At 40.6% G+C, this 17,258-nt stretch overlaps 1 protein-coding gene across 1 annotated transcript in view; it reads left to right on the top strand.

The window, feature by feature from the left end:
- Positions 1-4,048: 4,048 nt before the first annotated feature.
- LOC133464890 (gamma-aminobutyric acid receptor subunit rho-2-like) overlaps positions 4,049-17,258 on the top strand; it is a 71,422-nt gene continuing 58,212 nt past the window's right edge. Inside the window, exons 1-2 of the mRNA XM_061747085.1 lie at positions 4,049-4,323; positions 14,842-14,948. Of these exons, the coding sequence (XP_061603069.1) occupies positions 4,199-4,323; positions 14,842-14,948 (232 nt within the window). The 5' untranslated portion in view covers positions 4,049-4,198. The remainder of the gene's footprint in view (positions 4,324-14,841; positions 14,949-17,258) is intronic.

Below are 17,258 nucleotides of genomic sequence, written 5' to 3'. Positions count from 1 at the left end.
ATCGTGCCAAAGGCAGAAGAAATGTTACAGGATCTGCTGGGAAACCTAGATTCAGCTTTCATTCACACCTACTTTGACCTGAGGGGACTTCATCTTGTTGGTTTGTTTTGGTTTGTTTCTTTAATTCCCTAATTCAATATTTGTATCTGCAATGAAAAATATTCTTCAGTTCAAACAAACAGAAAATGCTGGTGGGGAAAAGCTTTATTTTCTTTGCATAGCTTTCCCCCATGCATGCACATTTGTTTTACAGCATCTGAAGGCTGAAACAAGACGCTTAAAGAATGACTGCAAACCTTAATTAAGACCTGTGGTTGTGGAATAATATGTGTGCCACAAAACAATAAAACTGTCTCAGCCTCTCGTCCGTCACTGATTCCCCCCACAACTGCAGTAATCTGAGTATTTGTGCAGATGACAGGACTGTGACTGGTCTGGAGGTCTGGGGTGAACAGGGTGAAGAGGAGTGGAGGGAATGCAGCCAGTACTGGAGTGGAGGGGGATGAGGGGGGATGAGGAGGGATGAGGGGGGATGGCATCCCCCCCTGAAATAAAAACGGTCCAAATCATCCCCCCTGTAAAACTGCCATCCCCCCTTTCCATCCCTTATGTCATTTCATCAATGAATGTGGTTTTTCTGCTATTTCAACATTTAGAGTCATCACCAGAAAAATAACACCAGAAAAATAACTTATTTGACAATTTTCACCTGTTTCAGGTAAATTTTCACTTGAAATAAGTAGCAGATTTTTCTACTTGAAACAGGTGAACATTGATGTTTTTTCCAGTGATGAGTCTTGTTTTATGTGTAATGATTTTTTTTTGACTAAAATTAGACATTTTTAACTAGAAATAAGACAGATTTTCTTGTTAAGATTTTGAGTTTTTGCAGTGATCCATTTTACTTATCCTGTGAAGGACAGAGTCATATTGATAAATTCAGAAAAGTGTTTTTTATTGTTGTGTTTTGATGTATTTGATGTAAGCCCAGTGGATATTTAAAGCTTACAGAAGGCTGCATTTAACTGCTGCTATGTCATTCCTGCAGTATTTCTGCAGGTGTTTTGGTCACTGCTATTATTTGTAATATATTATATTATTTGTAATCCCCCCCCCCCCCCCCCCCCCCCCCCGTTTTTCTTTTTTACAACTCGAGTACCACCGGAGCTGTTTCCTGGCCTAGGCCGAGGTTGGAGCAGAGGTGGGTAGAGTAGCCAAAAATTGTACTCAAGTAAAAGTACTGTTACTTCAGAATCATATGACTCAAGTAGAAGTAAAAAGTAGTCATCCAAATAATTACTTGAGTAAAAGTAAAAAAGTACTTGGTGAAAAAACTACTCAAGTACTGAGTAACTGTTGAGTAACGTCTGATTTATTTTTTTAACACAACCATTCAAACAGACAAAAGTACAAAATAATCATGTTCAGGCAAATTAAATCAATAAAATAATAAAATAAATTAAAATTAATAAAAAATAAAAAAATAGCTTAAATTAAAATAATCTTAAAGTAAATTCAAGTACTTTAATAAATAATAAAATAAATAAAAAAATAGCAGAATAAAAAAATTAATTAAGCAGAAGTAGCACAAAATTTCAAGCCTTTGTACTTTTCTGTCTGTGTCTGTGTAAATGTGACAAAACATGCAAAAACAAACATTTTTCCCAAAGAATCACCCAGTGATGTCGTGAGATTGATGCGTACGCGGATAAAAGGGATAAAAGAAAAGTAACAGCTCAACGTAGCCTAATGTAGCGGAGTAAGAGCCTGATTAACGCAAAGGCAAACTAGGCATGTGCCTAGGGCCCGATTGACAGGGGAGGGGCCCACACAGAGGGACAAAAAAAAAAAAAAAATTTTTTTTTTTTGTCTGCACACATATTACACCGCCGCAAGGGATGTGCGAACCATGCGCCTGGCCTCGCGCTATGGGCCGTTTTTTTTTTTCAATTTTTTTTTCAATTTTTTTTTTTTTTTCAAAATGTTTTCCTTTTTTCCCTTATCAACAGTCACGTTCCATTACAGACCTAAATGTGTACTAGTCTGTGCATATCAATAAATATATGTGTAATGATGCGCGTGTCTGCGTCAGACCAAGCGCAGACACAAGGTGCTCTGATCCAGACGGGTGGAGTTGGAACAAACTGTCACACAATGTCGAGAGAACGAGACAGATTCAGGAAATCTGAAAAAAGAAAAAAACGAAAGAAAATGGAAGAGTTCAATGCCTCTCTGAAAGGCTCGTTTGATAAATTTGTTACAAAAATCACCGATCCGACCGGGTCTCAAGCAGCCGCGAGGCCCTGCGTCGAGGCAAGCCCAGATGATGATGAGGCAGGGGAAGGTATCCAGTATTTTGCTAATTGGAGAGTTAAAATTGCGCATATAGACACCCGATCCGACCCGAAAAACCCCAAAATTTCGCGCGCGCTCGCACAGGGCCTCCCAAATCTCCCAGACTCCCAGGCTCTGCATACGCATACACATACATACATATACACATACAGACATACATACTACAGCACACTTTGTCTTACTGCAAATTTTATTGGTCTTTGTAGATTTGACTTCTTATTTAACTATTCAATTTAATCAACACATTTCATTAAGATTTTCTGCAAAATGCAATAGCTTGAAACATTTATCTTATTTTACTCTGTTTACATAGCAATGCTGACACCTATTGGTGATTTACTGGTACTAATACCTTAACAATGATACTCGCAATCGATAAGATAAGGATAATTTAATAGCATTTAATAGAGCGTTGTAATAACGTATAAATAATAAAAATCAAAAAATACTCTGATAGACTGTTTAATATACAACACATGACTTATTTTGGAAGACAAAGAACCAACTTGACTATGACTATGCTATGTAAAATGTGAATTAAGTTTTATTAGTAACTTTGGTAAGTTTAAGATTTCAATTCATAAATAACATTGATGGAGGGGGGCCCAAAAATCCCAGTTTGCCTAGTGTAGTCCATTTATTTAATCCGGCTCTGAGTAAGAGTAACAGTTTCTCCTTCACAAATCTACTCAAGTAAAAGTAAAAAGTATAGTGATTCAAAACTACTCCTAAAAGTAACAAAATTTTCCAAAACTTACTCAAGTAAATGTAATGGAGTAAATGTAACTCGTTACTACCCACCTCTGGGTTGGAGAGATGCTCCAGTCCCACGTGGCTGGTGTGAACTGGCTTCTCTGCAGGCTTGTTTCCAGTTCAGCTGCTGGAGAGACGGACACGTAACACGTGAAACAAACCTCAAACTTGGATTAACCATCCGCCTCACAAGCTACAACAGTAATGTTCTCTATCCTGCTATAGTTTATTGAAAAGGTCACAACCTTTATTTTTTTTCATGTTATTATAGTGAAACATTTTCTTATAGCGGTACCCGGTAATCTAGCGGTGCATTACTCAAACACGAGGAGGGATAATGCCTTTTAATCTGTTAAGATTGATGTAGGGTTAAGGATGTTCCTTATCATCCACAAAGCCAGCTGTAATGTTTGCAGCTGGAGCGAGCTGCAAACACAACATGTCCTCAACAAAAAAAAAGTGACTTTGACATATTCTATGTTTAAACCTGTTTATTCCAAGAAAATCCTTGCCCCATCTGTGGAGAATAATTCCTCTCCAGGATCCAGCCGGCTGCACTGAAGAGAACCCTGAGCTCTATTGAACCTGTTATTTCACATCATCATAACAGCTCTTAGAAAAAGATTCAGTACAAATAATAGCTGGCACTTATTATCACTCTCGGAGTTCATGAGATCAAACGAAGCTCCAGCAAGAATAGCTTTGTCACAGCATGTTCCCTCTTTCTCTTTCTTTGTTTCTGAGGACAGGCTGCCTTCTCCCATCCTGCATCCCCCCAGCATCCCTCCCATCCCTCGGATCTCTCCGGGAGGGACACATTTCTGTTTGTTTATTTGCCTCTCTGCATGTGGTGCTGATGCTGCGCGCTCCCGGCTCAGGAAAAGCCTCTCTGGAGTCAGACAACCAATCAGATCGCTGATCGGCCCCTCAACCGTCCCATCTCTTTTTCTGCACTCGCTTTATCACAGGTCCTTTTGACTCCCACATTCCCTCCCGTAGCCTCTTGACAGGAAGATGGTGTCGGGATCCGAGCATCCTCCGGGACCACAGGTCTCCCCGGTGTACTCGCCCCTGGACTAGTGAAGCAGCCATGCCGCTCTACCCCCGGACCCTGCTGCTGCTGCTGCTGTGTGTGGCCATGGTCGCGGAGAGCCGGAGACACAGGAGCAGGAGAAAGCGCTGGTCCGCGCCGGCGGAGACGCATAAGCCGGGGAAGTAAGTGTCGTTTTTATTCAGTTAAACTGTGATGCGAAACGTGGAAGAGCGGAGATTTCCTCCAGGAGAAACATTACGCAGGAGATGAAACCCGTTTTCCTCGACGCAGCTCCATCCAAGAGATCAGTCTCCATCCAAGAACTCTGCACTGAGAAATAAGAGAGATAAACTTCAGCATTTGGTAGATGTAAGATATAGATAGATAGATAGATAGATAGATAGATAGATAGATAGATAGATAGATAGATAGATAGATAGATAGATAGATAGATAGATAGATAGATAGATAGATAGATAGATAGATAGATAGATAGATAGATAGATAGATAGATAGATAGATAGATAGATAGATAGATAGATATTGACATTCCTGTCACAACCGTTGTTTTATATCATTGAACATTGACACTCGTTTCGATTTACTTCCAGTTTTTTGTTGTAGTTTCTGTTTTTTTGGTTTGAGGATCTTAATTTAAGTCAGTTGGCACATGTCATTTTTGATGTGGTAGATAGATAGATTAGATCTGGATGCCAGTTTGCAAAAAGAGAACACAACTCGGGGGGCGGCAGCTCCTTTGCAGATTTCATCCACACTTCATTTCCAAGAATGTCGCCACTTGTGGGACGTTTGTTTCCGCGTGGATGGACGTGCTCGTGTCGTGATCACCCCCACATGGCTCCTCGGTGACCCGGGTCGTCTCCCCCCTAGACCCGTCACCACTAGACCCGTCCCCCCCCGCGTCCAGCTTCTGATTTGCGGCTCATTCCGTCCAAAGCAACTCGTGCGTAAAAGCATCCAGCGCGCTGCGCGCTCCAGCTGCTGTGGACATTCTGCACCAAAATTGAGTTAATCCCAACAGATTCAGCACATCTGAAGTTATTGCATCTGAATGCAAGTCGGTTTGCTTGTCAGTAAGAGACCGACAAGATGTTGGAAAGAGGGTCATCATTACATTTCTTTTTTTTTTTTTTTTTTTTGCCTCTTTTTGAAACTGCTGCAGCGTTTTTCGCCGCGCCATGAATTTAAAGTGCCTGCGAAAATGGAAGTGCATGTTGTGCCAGTGCCGGACGCTATATATTCTACCAAATACATTCTCTCTCTTTTGTTTTAATTCCCATTTTGAAGAAGAAACTGTGCATTGTAAGGAGCGTCCCTGTCTCACTCTTCAGTCTACAGGTAGTTACTGATGGTTAGACAGTTCTGCAGGTGAGGTGAATCTGGAGCCTCCATTGGTCTCCAGCAGCAATAACCTAGGGATTTATCATGATCCTATCTGCAGTTTCAGGTTATAAAGTCTCACACATGTAATGTCATCCAGACCATATTGTGTTTTTTTGATCTGCATCTATTTCTAAGGAGGTCTGGATGCTAAAAAGAAAATTAAAAAACAAAGCAAGAAATTGTCCTCTTGCATTTTCACACAATAGAATAAAGATTTCACAAATCTCAAAGTGTGTTTTAGATGCTTGAAGGACTGGGAAGTCATCTTCAATTCTTGCTTAAAGCCTTTATTTTCCTAAAGCTGCATCATTTGTCACCAACAAACCAAAGTCCAAATATGTTGAAATAGTTGAAGACCATAAAAATAAATGAATGAACGAGTAAAACATCAAATGTTTAGTAAGCTGCATGGTTGGGAGGCTTTGTGATCTGCACCCCACAGTTAATTCAACAGTTTAAACTTTTTTGTCTGGTACATGAAAGTCCAGATTTGTAAACTCAAATGAATCTAGATGGAAATGTAGGGATTTGTGATCATGTCCTCCATATTCACTCTTTTGGGTGGTTGCAATGTTCTGTATTTTCATGATTGAGCTAAAAATAAGCATATACTGTACACCATTGTATTTAGTAGCATCTTCAGTGAAATGTGTTTCGTATCAGGAACCCATGACACAAATTAAAAAACGAAAACACAAGTATAAAAAAAAATACCTTTCAGAGATAAAATGTGATATTTGACAGCAAATGTCACCTGACAGCCATAGATGGCTGTATAGTTCTGACAGGCTTTTTCTGCGGTTAATACATGAATCTCATTGCTCTGTATCTTTACAGTCCAAGAATGATTAAAGGACTGAGCTACAGGGCTGCACAAGATGAAATAATAAAACTCACGGTAGCTCTGATTGCCTCAAATACCCCCTAAAACACTAAATATGGATTATCTGCAACTAAATATAGTTCGTAGTAAATGTAAATCAGTGAGAACCACAGGAAACTGTGGTTTCAGCTTATGGTTTTAGCTTATTTTTTTTATTTTATTCAATTTTTAACTCTCTTTACCCTCCATTTGAGATCTCAAATAAGGGTCAGCACCTTACGAGAAGCTTCATACATTTAAATACTCTCAAATTCTGGGATATAGTCAAGTTGCAAACCTTATTGGTCCCATTCAAAGCTCACAACAATCTCCTTCCACGCAGCATCCAGGAAAAATCATGTTCAAACTCCAGGAAAACAAATATGAGCTGAGAAATGCCGGTTCGTTCAAAAACCAAAAGGCAAGAACAAAGTCAAAAGAACATTGTCTTTCAGTAAATGGTGTAAAACTATGGAATTGTTGCGAAAAGGACTTAAGAATGTGTAGTTTGATCCATACCTTTAAAAAAATGTTTAAAATTAAGACTATCAATGGGTATAAAAATATACTGTAATGGGATATACTGTAATGCAATCAAATTCATTGACACCAAATTTCATAGTGTAACAATTATTACTAGGCTTTTGTTTGCTTCTTTGCACCTACCTTGTCTAGTATTGATTGTATGATAATAGGGTTAAAGGCATCACAAGCTCAGGCTTCGGCTACACCTTTATTGGTCACATCTATTTGAGCCTTCTCTGTAGTTTTCCCCATGTGTGCTGTATGATGATGGTTGCACAGATGTATTAACATTGTTTTTTGGATGATCAAAATAAACAAAAAGAATGAAAGAAAGAAAATCCTGCAGGGGCCCTTCTGTGTGCAGTTTACATGTGTCCTCCGCTCTGGTTCCTCACACAGGCCCAGAAAATATGGAAGTCAGGTTCACTGGTGATTTGAAACTGCCCATGTGTGTGTGTGTGCAGAGGTGTCTTCAGTATTCACATTCATTACTCAGGTAGAAGTATAGATACTAGAGTTTAAAAATACTCCTGTAGAAGTTGAAGTTTCAACTCAAGTTTTTTACTGAAGTAAAAGTATAAAAGTACTGGTTTCAAAACTACTTAAAGTATAAAAGTAAAAGTAATGTAAGGGGGAAAAAAGCCATTAAGGACAAAAGCCATTGAAAATGAATGCATCTTAGTATAATGCAAATATATTAAAGAACCATATATGTGTACTATTGAGCATTAACATGTGTTTCAGAGAGCAGGAGATATGATGACTAGTTGCCTATAAGTATTGTAATGGTGCAAAAAGTCAAACTTCATGTTCATGTTATCATTTATCCTAACCTTTATTGGAATGTACATCCAAGTTTAGTTGCAGGAATCTGAGGGAACGGATGTAAGAACAAAACTGGACAAGAACATCTGAAACAACCACAACAAATCACTCTATCCTGATGGAGCAATTTAACTGGATAGTTTTTTTTAAAGGCCCAAATGAAATAGAGTAACGAGGCTGTTTTTAAAATGTAAGGAGTAAAAAGTACAGATAATTGCGTGAAAATGTAAGGAGTAAAAGTAAAAAGTCATCTGAAAAATAATTACTCCAGTGAAGTATAGATAACCAACATTTCTACTTAAGTAAGGTAACAAAGTATTTGTACTTTGTTACTTGACACCTCTGTGTGTGTGTGTGTGTGTGTGTGTGTGTGTGTGTGTGTGTGTGTGTGTGTGTGTGTGTGTGTGTGTGTGTGTGTGTGTGTGTGTGCAGGGTGAACCCTTACCTTTTGCCCAATGAGAGCTGAGATCCCCGTGGCCCCGAATGGGAATAAGGGGGTTCATTATGATGGATTATGATGAATATTTGCATCAGTGCATGAATACAGGAGGCAGAAAGATCATGACCATCAGATAATGCACGGCTGCACTGTCTTCCGTCTTGTGTGCACACAAAGCTGCTGCCATTAAGGCAGCGCAGCGTCTGTGTGCACGGAGAATATGACTGCAGCTGCACCACGGATCCTGCAAGCGTATGTTTTGAACAGCAGTATACTTTACATGACACTGGGAGACATGTTTTTTAGTTTAGTTTAGTTTATTTTGGTCATGACATCACAAAAAAAGAATAAAAATAAGACAAACATCAAAATAGCTTTTACAAAATTAAGAATAAAATAAAAATGACAACAAGGAAACGAATACACTGTCCAAAGAAAACATTACAAAAAAGTTTCCAATGTAAAAATAAGATCTAGACTGAAAAAGGTGTAGGCTGAAGCAAAGCTTATTCATTGCCTTCCCTCAAAAAGATTATTTAAAGTAATGAAATAAAAGCAAAAAGTAAGAGATAAGACTGCCAGTAAAACAAATTGCCTCCATGGGGATAACAAAAATTCCTCAAGAAATAAGAAAGAAAAAAAGGTGCAGTCTACATGTTTCCTTCATCCTTAAATAATCAAACCAAATCACCAATTAAATGAATACCCAAATCAACATAGCAGCATCACCGCTCATTACTTTGATATAGAGAAATCATCTTTCTTTTCAATGTTTTTTTAAATAAGGTTAAGGTTCTGCATGATTTCCAATCCCTCTCCAACCTATTCCATCCATCACCACTGTAGTGTTCATTGATCCTGTCCGTGACTCTGCATGTGCAGGGGGTCGTTGTGGACTGGTATTTGCCGTGAGATGGCTTCTCATCTCCTCCCTGCCGTCCCTTCGTGCCAGCACGTCTGACTGGATCTGTGCCCGAGCCACACGGGCTCTGATCCAACCACAGGTTATTGCTGTTTCCCTGAAATTCCAGCCGGTCTGCTCCTCAGGACAGCTTGGTTTCCGTCTGAATAGTTTCTGGATGTGTTCACTTGTCATCTGTGCCTTGTTTGAATCAACAGGTCATAACTGATAACTGTGCAGCTTCCAGCTTCCACTTCAGAGGAGATGTGCCACTACAACACTGGCAGGATTTGTCTGAACGTTTCTTCAGCATTGAGGCTTTTATTTCAACTGCCTAGGAATTAGATTTCCTTCTGCTAGCGTCTCCAGGACCAAGCGGTAGCTCAGCGTTTAATTTACAACTCCGATGTTTCGTTTCGTTACTATTCATGTTATTTTGATATTTGATATTTTGACAGAAATCTTAACTTTAATAACAACACCAACCACATCTTTAAATCTTGTAATCAGTACTCGAGTTGTAAAAAAAAAAATCAGAGGGGATGGTGGATTTGATCATATGGGGACAGATAATTTGTGCTGATTACAAATAGTATAATATATTACAAATAATAGCAGTGACCAAAACACCTGCAGAAATACTGCAGGAATGACATAGCAGCAGTTAAATGCAGCCTTCTGTAAGCTTTAAATATCCACTGGGCTTACATCAAATACATCAAAACACAACAATAAAAAAACACTTTTCTGAACTTATCAATATGACTCTGTCCTTCACAGGATAAGTAACATGGATCACTGCAAAAACTCACAATCTTAACAAGAATATTTGTCTTATTTCTAGTTAAAATGTCTCATTTTAGAAAAAAACATCTCATTACACTTAAAACAAGACTCATCACTGGAAAAAACAACAATTTTCACCTGTTTCAAGTAGATTTTCACTTAGAATAAGTAGAAAAAGATTTTTTTGCTTGTAATGAGAAGATAAATCTTGTCCCACTGGCAGATTTTTCTACATATTTCAAGCTCAACTCTTCTAGTGTGAGCAGCAGATTATGGAGACTTTATAAGAACCTCATAGAGGGAATCTGAACCTTTAACTTGGCAACGTGGTAAGGCAACCTTAACACAAAAAATAGATGCAAGCTACAAAGAATAGTGAATTTAGCCTCAAAAATAATAGGGAAGACACAGAGAAATGTAAGTGGCATTTATAAGGAAGTGATTGGGAAAAAAGCTGCTAGGATAGTAAATGATCGTATTCACCCACTCTGCAGCTTTAGAGTTTAAATGACTTCCCTCAGGTAGACGGTACAGTTACCAAAGGCAAACTGGAACTTATTTAAAAACTCATTAATTCCCAACGCCATTAAGGCTCTGAATGATGGCACGTCTCGGTAGACTTGTCTTTTATGTACATGCCCTTGTTGTTCCTCCTTTTTGCCACTAAGATGTTTTGCGTGTAAATGTTAAGTGTTTGTTGCTGTGTCATGTTACTGTTGTTTTTGTATTATGACACAAAAGACAAATCTCCACTTGTGGACAAATAAATTAACTAAGTAACTAACTAACTAACTAACGAATTTCAGTACTTTAAGTTTAGCTTGGTTAGAACACAAACCGCTGACTCTGCGGTTCCTGCTGGGAAGACGGTTCAGGGGAAGGGATGCTGGAGGGGTCTTTAATTCCATTAAGGTACAAAGTTTCACTTTCTCTTTAACAATAGCTTCCCTTACTGTAACTAAAAGTAAAGTTCCAAACTTTGCATTAAATGTAACCCTCACATTGATTTTGGTCATTTCCTGTTTGCCGACCATGCAACACAGTCTCACTCCGGAGGCGTCGGATTCCGACGAACGGTCAAGAGCCATTGGCAGGTGGAAGCAGCAACGGGATGATCAGGGGGGGGGGGGCGTCAGCAGCATTTCGTGTCTATTTTTGAACAGTTCACTAATGCTTTGAGCTACGAGGCTGAAATTCTGGACTCTGTATCAGGAGGTGACTTTCATCCACTGTGCAGATTTTCAGATCTGTGTGACCTTCGGAAGTGTCAAAGGTCACGCTTTTCGGTCTGCAAAGACTATTTCGTGTCTTTTTTTGCATAGTTCACTAATGCTTTGAGCTACGAGGCTGAAATTCTAGACCGTAGGGCCGTAGGCTCTGCGTTGGTGTAACGGGGGACCATAATTCAGCCTTAACTGGAAGTCACACGTGTCATTTGTTGATGTTTTTCCAGGATTCTGATTGGCTGGCATGATCCGGGTCCCTACCTACTAACAACCAGCCCCGTGATTGGCTGAGACTTACCAAGCGTACAAATCATTACTGGGCTACTCAAACCATTTGTTTCAGTTATCCATAACTGAAACAAATGGCCGGTAACTACTAGCAGGTTAATAGCCCCCCACTAGCCTACTTATGGGACTAAATAACGCCTCATTCCATGGCCTGATACCAGTCAACGGCACACGAACGGAGCATCTGTCACGTGTCCAGGATCCCCCCGTCACACTATGACGTAGAGGGAATTCCCAGAGGGGGTTCCCGAATCTTGAAAGTCCGTGACTTGGTCGCAAAAGGAATAGTCAGAAAAATGTATTTATACAATTCAAGGGCTATTATTGTAATCCCTCTACGTTTTTGTACTTTGGAACAAGTAGGCAGGGTACGTTTTTATGTGAGAGGAGTCGGGAGTGTAGTGTTTGGTTGTCATGGTGATTTGGTGATTACTTGCCCTGGGCGTCCAGTAGTGCCGCAGCGTAAGCGTCCTTGTGGGACGCATCGGGGGTACCGGAAAGGTGGGGGGAGGATATAAAGCGAGACGACGGCTACTAGTCCCCTATTTAAGTTTTTAAAATATATATACATCTCCCAAAAATGTCAGACAACTAGTAGGCTACAGCCACAGAATATATGGGAATTATAAACGCATGCATGCAATGCATTAAACTAAAAATATATTTTTCAAAAAGGCTGCTGTCGTTTGTTGGTGCCCAATTCCATCCGCATTTCACTCTGGTCAAAGTGGAAAAATGCTTCTTAATAACTGATAAACCATGCATGATACTCACTGAACAGAGATTGTGGGATAAACATTTTTAAATTGAAGTATTTGCATTTTAAAAGAGGAATGAGGACGCGGTGATCAGCTGCTCTGAGCGTCAGATATAGCCGCAGACGGGATTACATTGGAGTCAATTGGAGCCTATTTGCGTCTGAAAGAGACGCAGAAGGGTACCTTTTGCGTCAGTAGATGGCGCCAATGGCTCTTGACCGTTCGTCGGAATCCGACGCCTCCGGAGTGAGACTGTGTTGGACCATAAGAGTATTAATACCAGTGGCGGCTTGTCAATAGGGGGCGCTAGGGCGCCGCCTCCATTAAAATTACAGGAAAAATATAGACACAGTACACATAAATTACGTAATAAAAAGTAATTATCACATCTGTGCACTCATAAAATGTGTCTGACTTTTAATTTTTCAAGCCTTCCCATCCCATACTGGGTTTATTCAGAGTTGTTTTTTATACATAGGTTTCAATGGTGAGGGGCGCCGGCCAAATGAGTGTGTATTGTATGTTCTTTTCTTCCATGTGACTTCATGCTGGTCTCTAATTGGTTACTCAAAGACTCTCCTCCGGGCGCAGCTCTTTGCGCCCGTGGCCAATCAGCGTGTTTTCTGTAAGTCTTCATCCAATCTGATTGATTCATGAGCTGTCAATCAAAGTCACACCCCTGACAGTGTAGACGCGCGACTGTAACTGTCACTCGCTACAAACGGAGTCACAACAAGACAGGAGAGAATGGCAGCAGAAAAACTACATTTGGTTGTTTCATTACAAAATAATAATTTTACGAGGCGTTCGCCGGATGAAAAGAAGCTGATTAAGGAGCTTGGACCGGAGGCTGAATGCACTGGCCGTGCTCTCCATGGAAAAGAGACTTGTTTGTGAAATGACAGATTTCAATCAGAAAGTCATTGAAAAATTTGCTGGCCTGAAGGAGAGAAGAGCAAAATGTATGTTCAAGTAGAGTTTATAGTTGTGTTGTAATCCCCACTCGCCAGTGCGCCCCCCCCAACATGTTTTATCACCAGCCGCCACTGATTAATACATGTCACCAGTTCAGGGTTAAAGCAGCACTATGTAACTTTTCCACCTTAATCTAATATTTCATCATCATCATTGTGATGGTACATCAACTTCCAACAGGTTTAATGAACCTCTGTCATGGTCTGAGGGGTCTGTATCGCCTTCACTGGCACTATGTAACTTTGAGGAGCATGGTAGGAACCCTGCCACACTAAAAAACTACACATTTTTACAGCTTTGACTGCTTTACGGCATACGTCACTTCCCCCTCCTTCCCCATTCGTAGTGGAGACAAAGCTGGGCGGGGCATGGACAGCAGAGCTCAGGAGAAGCTGGTGTCATGGCCGAAGCAGCAAAAAACCCAAGAAAATAAAAGTTTTATCGGAGAAAAAAAGAAAGCGGGAGATTAACAAGCTAAATGCCCGGACAAGAATCAACATTGTCCCGGCGTTCACTCGCTGGCGTGAGCTGAAAGACGAGGAGGGATGTCCGACAAGAGAGACAGAATTGTTATGATACAAATGTAAATGTAGAGTTCTATGTTCAATAAAAAACAAAATTAGAATGTTTCGTCCTGGGTTCTAGTATTTTTCCTGAGAACTGTAAAATTGTGCAGGGCTGATCTGCAAAATATAAGGAATGGGCATTTAATTTATGACGAAGTCCCTCTAAAAAACGTGACAGGAAAAAGGTGCAGAGCGTATGAGTTTGTAGGGCGCATTATCTGGCTGAAACAACTTAATAAAACCAAGTTGAACTTAGTGATTTTCAACATCGTTGATTATTATTTAACCAAAAATAGATACATTACCTCTTCGCTATCCATCCTGCAAATGACCGCTGAAAACAGAAAAGTAGTTTTGAAAGTCCGTCCCGTCTTCTCTCATTCACTATCAAAACAAATGCAGCGACGGGGACAGGAGTTTTCCGGCAGTATGCGCTGGTGCTCATGGGAAATGTAGTGTTCTTTCTGGTAAAGCACTACCGCTTTTGTCCAAAGGAGCCAAACTCAACAAAAGATGAAAGTTACATTGTGCTGCTTTAAGTCCAACAATATGTCAGAAGGATGAGGACAACATGCTCCACATGCTGCCACACTCCACCTGTCCACAGCAGACACAAGACACTCCTTCAGGTGTACTTTCAGGGTCAAATTCAGCCTCAGTCCTCTCTCAGAACTGTGTCAGCAGTTTGATGGTTCTGATGCAGCGCAGCCAGGACTGCACAAGACGTCTCAAAGCGCCCGGTACCTGGCACAGACGTGCTGGCCACAGATCTGTCAAGTTCTGTAAGCTGCTGAGGATCAGACCCGCTTCACTTTCCTCTCCAGCTACCCAGCTACTAGATCAAGCTCTGTCCTTTGTCACATTGACAAGTGCCCGTCTACAAAGCCTGTGATGTTGGAGATTTTGGAGATTCTCCACGCCTCCAGCATCCAACTCTGTTTCATGTCCACTTTTTAGACATGAAACGACTTTTAGACTTTCTTTCTTACTCAGGCGTGACGAGAAGGAAAAATCAGAGGAAGAAAAACCTGTTTGTGTTTCCACAAGGGCATTGAGGATGTGTTTTTGTTTAAAAAGAGAGACTTGAGCCGTGGTGCTGCCATGTATCAGAGCCCTCTATCTTCTGTCTGTTTGCATGTCTCCAGTCCTTTGTCAAAGAAGGTCGCGGATGGCACCAAGAATCGAAAGCTGAAGACCAACCACCTGCTGCGCATCGATGAACACGACTTCACCATGAGGCCGGCGTTTGCAGGTAAGACCAGCACCCCCTATGGTCTGTATCAGAAGGGGGGGGGGGGGATTCAGGATTCCTTCATTGTAGCGCTGTAGCTATTGAATATTTTAGTAATCGAGTATTCTACTGAAAATTCCATTGATTAATCGAGTAATCGGATAAAACATATTTTTGTTTAGTTAAAGAGCAATTATAAATCTACATAAGATGTTAATTGACATTACTAAGACTAAATGATATAATCCAGTAGGTTCATGGCTGTGCATTTAAAAACCCTGAACTTACACCAGTCGACCAAATTCACTGCCTTCACTCAAAAAACTAAGGATCTTACCAAGAAATCTTCTTATTTCTTATTTCTAACCTAAAAATGCCATTACACCTGATAACACACATCACTTAAAAGGTTAGGTGTTTTTCCCACGTGTTTCAATTGAACTTTCATTTGTGTCAAGTACATTTTAAGTTCTAGTTAAGTTTTAAGTTAAAGTCTTTAAGATTTTGAGTTTTGGCAGTGTTCAAAATAAAATTATTCAATTCAATTCAATTCAATTCAATTCAATTCAATTCAATTTTATTTATATAGCGTCTAATACAACATATGTTGTCTCTAGACGCTTTCCAGAGATCCAGAACATGAACATAAACATAAACATAAACATAAACCCCCGAGCAATTATTACATAAACAATGGCAGGTAAAAACTCCCCTAGTGGGAGAAAAACCTTAAGCCAAACAGTGGCAAGGAAAAACTCCCCTTTAGGAGGGAAGAAACCTTGAGCAGGACCAGGCTCATAAGGGGGGACCCTCCTGCAGAGGGCCAGACTGGGGGAGTCAGGGACGTCTGCAGCACACAGCAGGCAGGTGGAAGCAGCAGCGGTAATTATGAGACCTGCTGTATTGGAGCACATTTTCTTTTAGTTAAAACTGTAGCGGGGACAGATGTTTAGAGGAATCTATGTATGTACCGGGTTAGAGGGGGAACATATAAGAGAACGGACCAGAAGAATATAGCGTGGATTGGAAATAAAAGTTAAGCATTGAGCTACATGTGTCTCCCGTCTCGGCCATTGCAGACTGCCTGAGCACATAGATATATATATATATATATATATATATATCTATGCCTGAGCATGGTATGTTACAAAAACCAAACATATCCGCCTCTTTCTTTGTGCGTTGTGCCGCATTAAATGTAGTCCGGGAGAAATACCTGCTTTGAGCTGCAAAATTAGACGATTCCTCGGGGCAGAGAAAATTCCTTGATCATTTTTTGTAATCGAATTACTCGAATTATTGGAGGAATCGTTTCAGCCCTACTTCATTGTTCATCAGACTCCCTTTCTCTGAGTGGATGTTTATATAAGAAAACCAGTGCAGAGTTTTCCAGCTAATGTTGGTCACATGTTCACTGCGTGCCATCTGCTTCCTCGTCAGCGCCCTCACACGTGCAGAGTTGATGCTTTCAACATAAAGAAAAAGTCAGAAAGAGTCAGCGCTTTCTCTTTTAGGTTCATTGCAAACAACGTGACATGGGGTTGAGCACGGGTCAAACTGCAGCGTTCGAATTAAAAACCCTGTCATCCTCTTTATTGCTTAAAGTCACGCTCTTTAATTTTTTGCTACCGGGCCTCTCTGAAATTCCCCCAAGGTTTTATATTATATTTTGTTAAACTATAGAAGCCAAAAATGTGCTGGAAGACACTTTAAAGGCCATGCTTTCACACCTCTCCCACATCCCTGATCCCTGCGCTGCTCCACGTATTTCAGGAGACAATTGAAAATAAGATGCTTATTTTTAAACTAAAGACTCCAGCTCACTGGTGCTTCGCATAAAACAGCACCGTTTAGGCACAGGGGGAGATGCCAGGCTAAATGAAATGTCCCACAGTGAATTTCACGCTCTTCTGGGACTGTAGTTGCAGCCACAGATGGGTGCATGAATCCTAATGAGGGTGTTTTTTTTCCCTCCTTGTATTTGTCAGCCTTTGTTTGCCAGATCCTGCAGAAAGAGAACAAGAGGAAGAATGTTATCATCTTACTCGAACATCATCAAAAGCTGACTTTTGTGAGCACCCTGCTGCTGCTTGTGAGCCTCCCATGCCATGATTGAGCTGCAGACGAGTGTGTGCGTCGCCGCTAAGGCTCCTCTTAGTTTCCAACGCAGCCGCTGCAACGCTACTAATGAAAGCCTCTTACATGACCACTTTCTGTTCACTGAACAATATTGAGAACATCCCCTATTGTGTGTTGGAGAGCATTCCCATGTCTCAATGTGGGGCATTTTTATTGTCCGGCTGCAGCAGACAATGAGCAGCTTTGTTGTGA

Source organism: Cololabis saira, chromosome 18, assembly GCF_033807715.1.
Source record: "Cololabis saira isolate AMF1-May2022 chromosome 18, fColSai1.1, whole genome shotgun sequence".
Classification (NCBI taxonomy): domain Eukaryota; kingdom Metazoa; phylum Chordata; class Actinopteri; order Beloniformes; family Belonidae; genus Cololabis; species Cololabis saira.
This window is presented reverse-complemented; position numbering and strand designations above follow the sequence as displayed.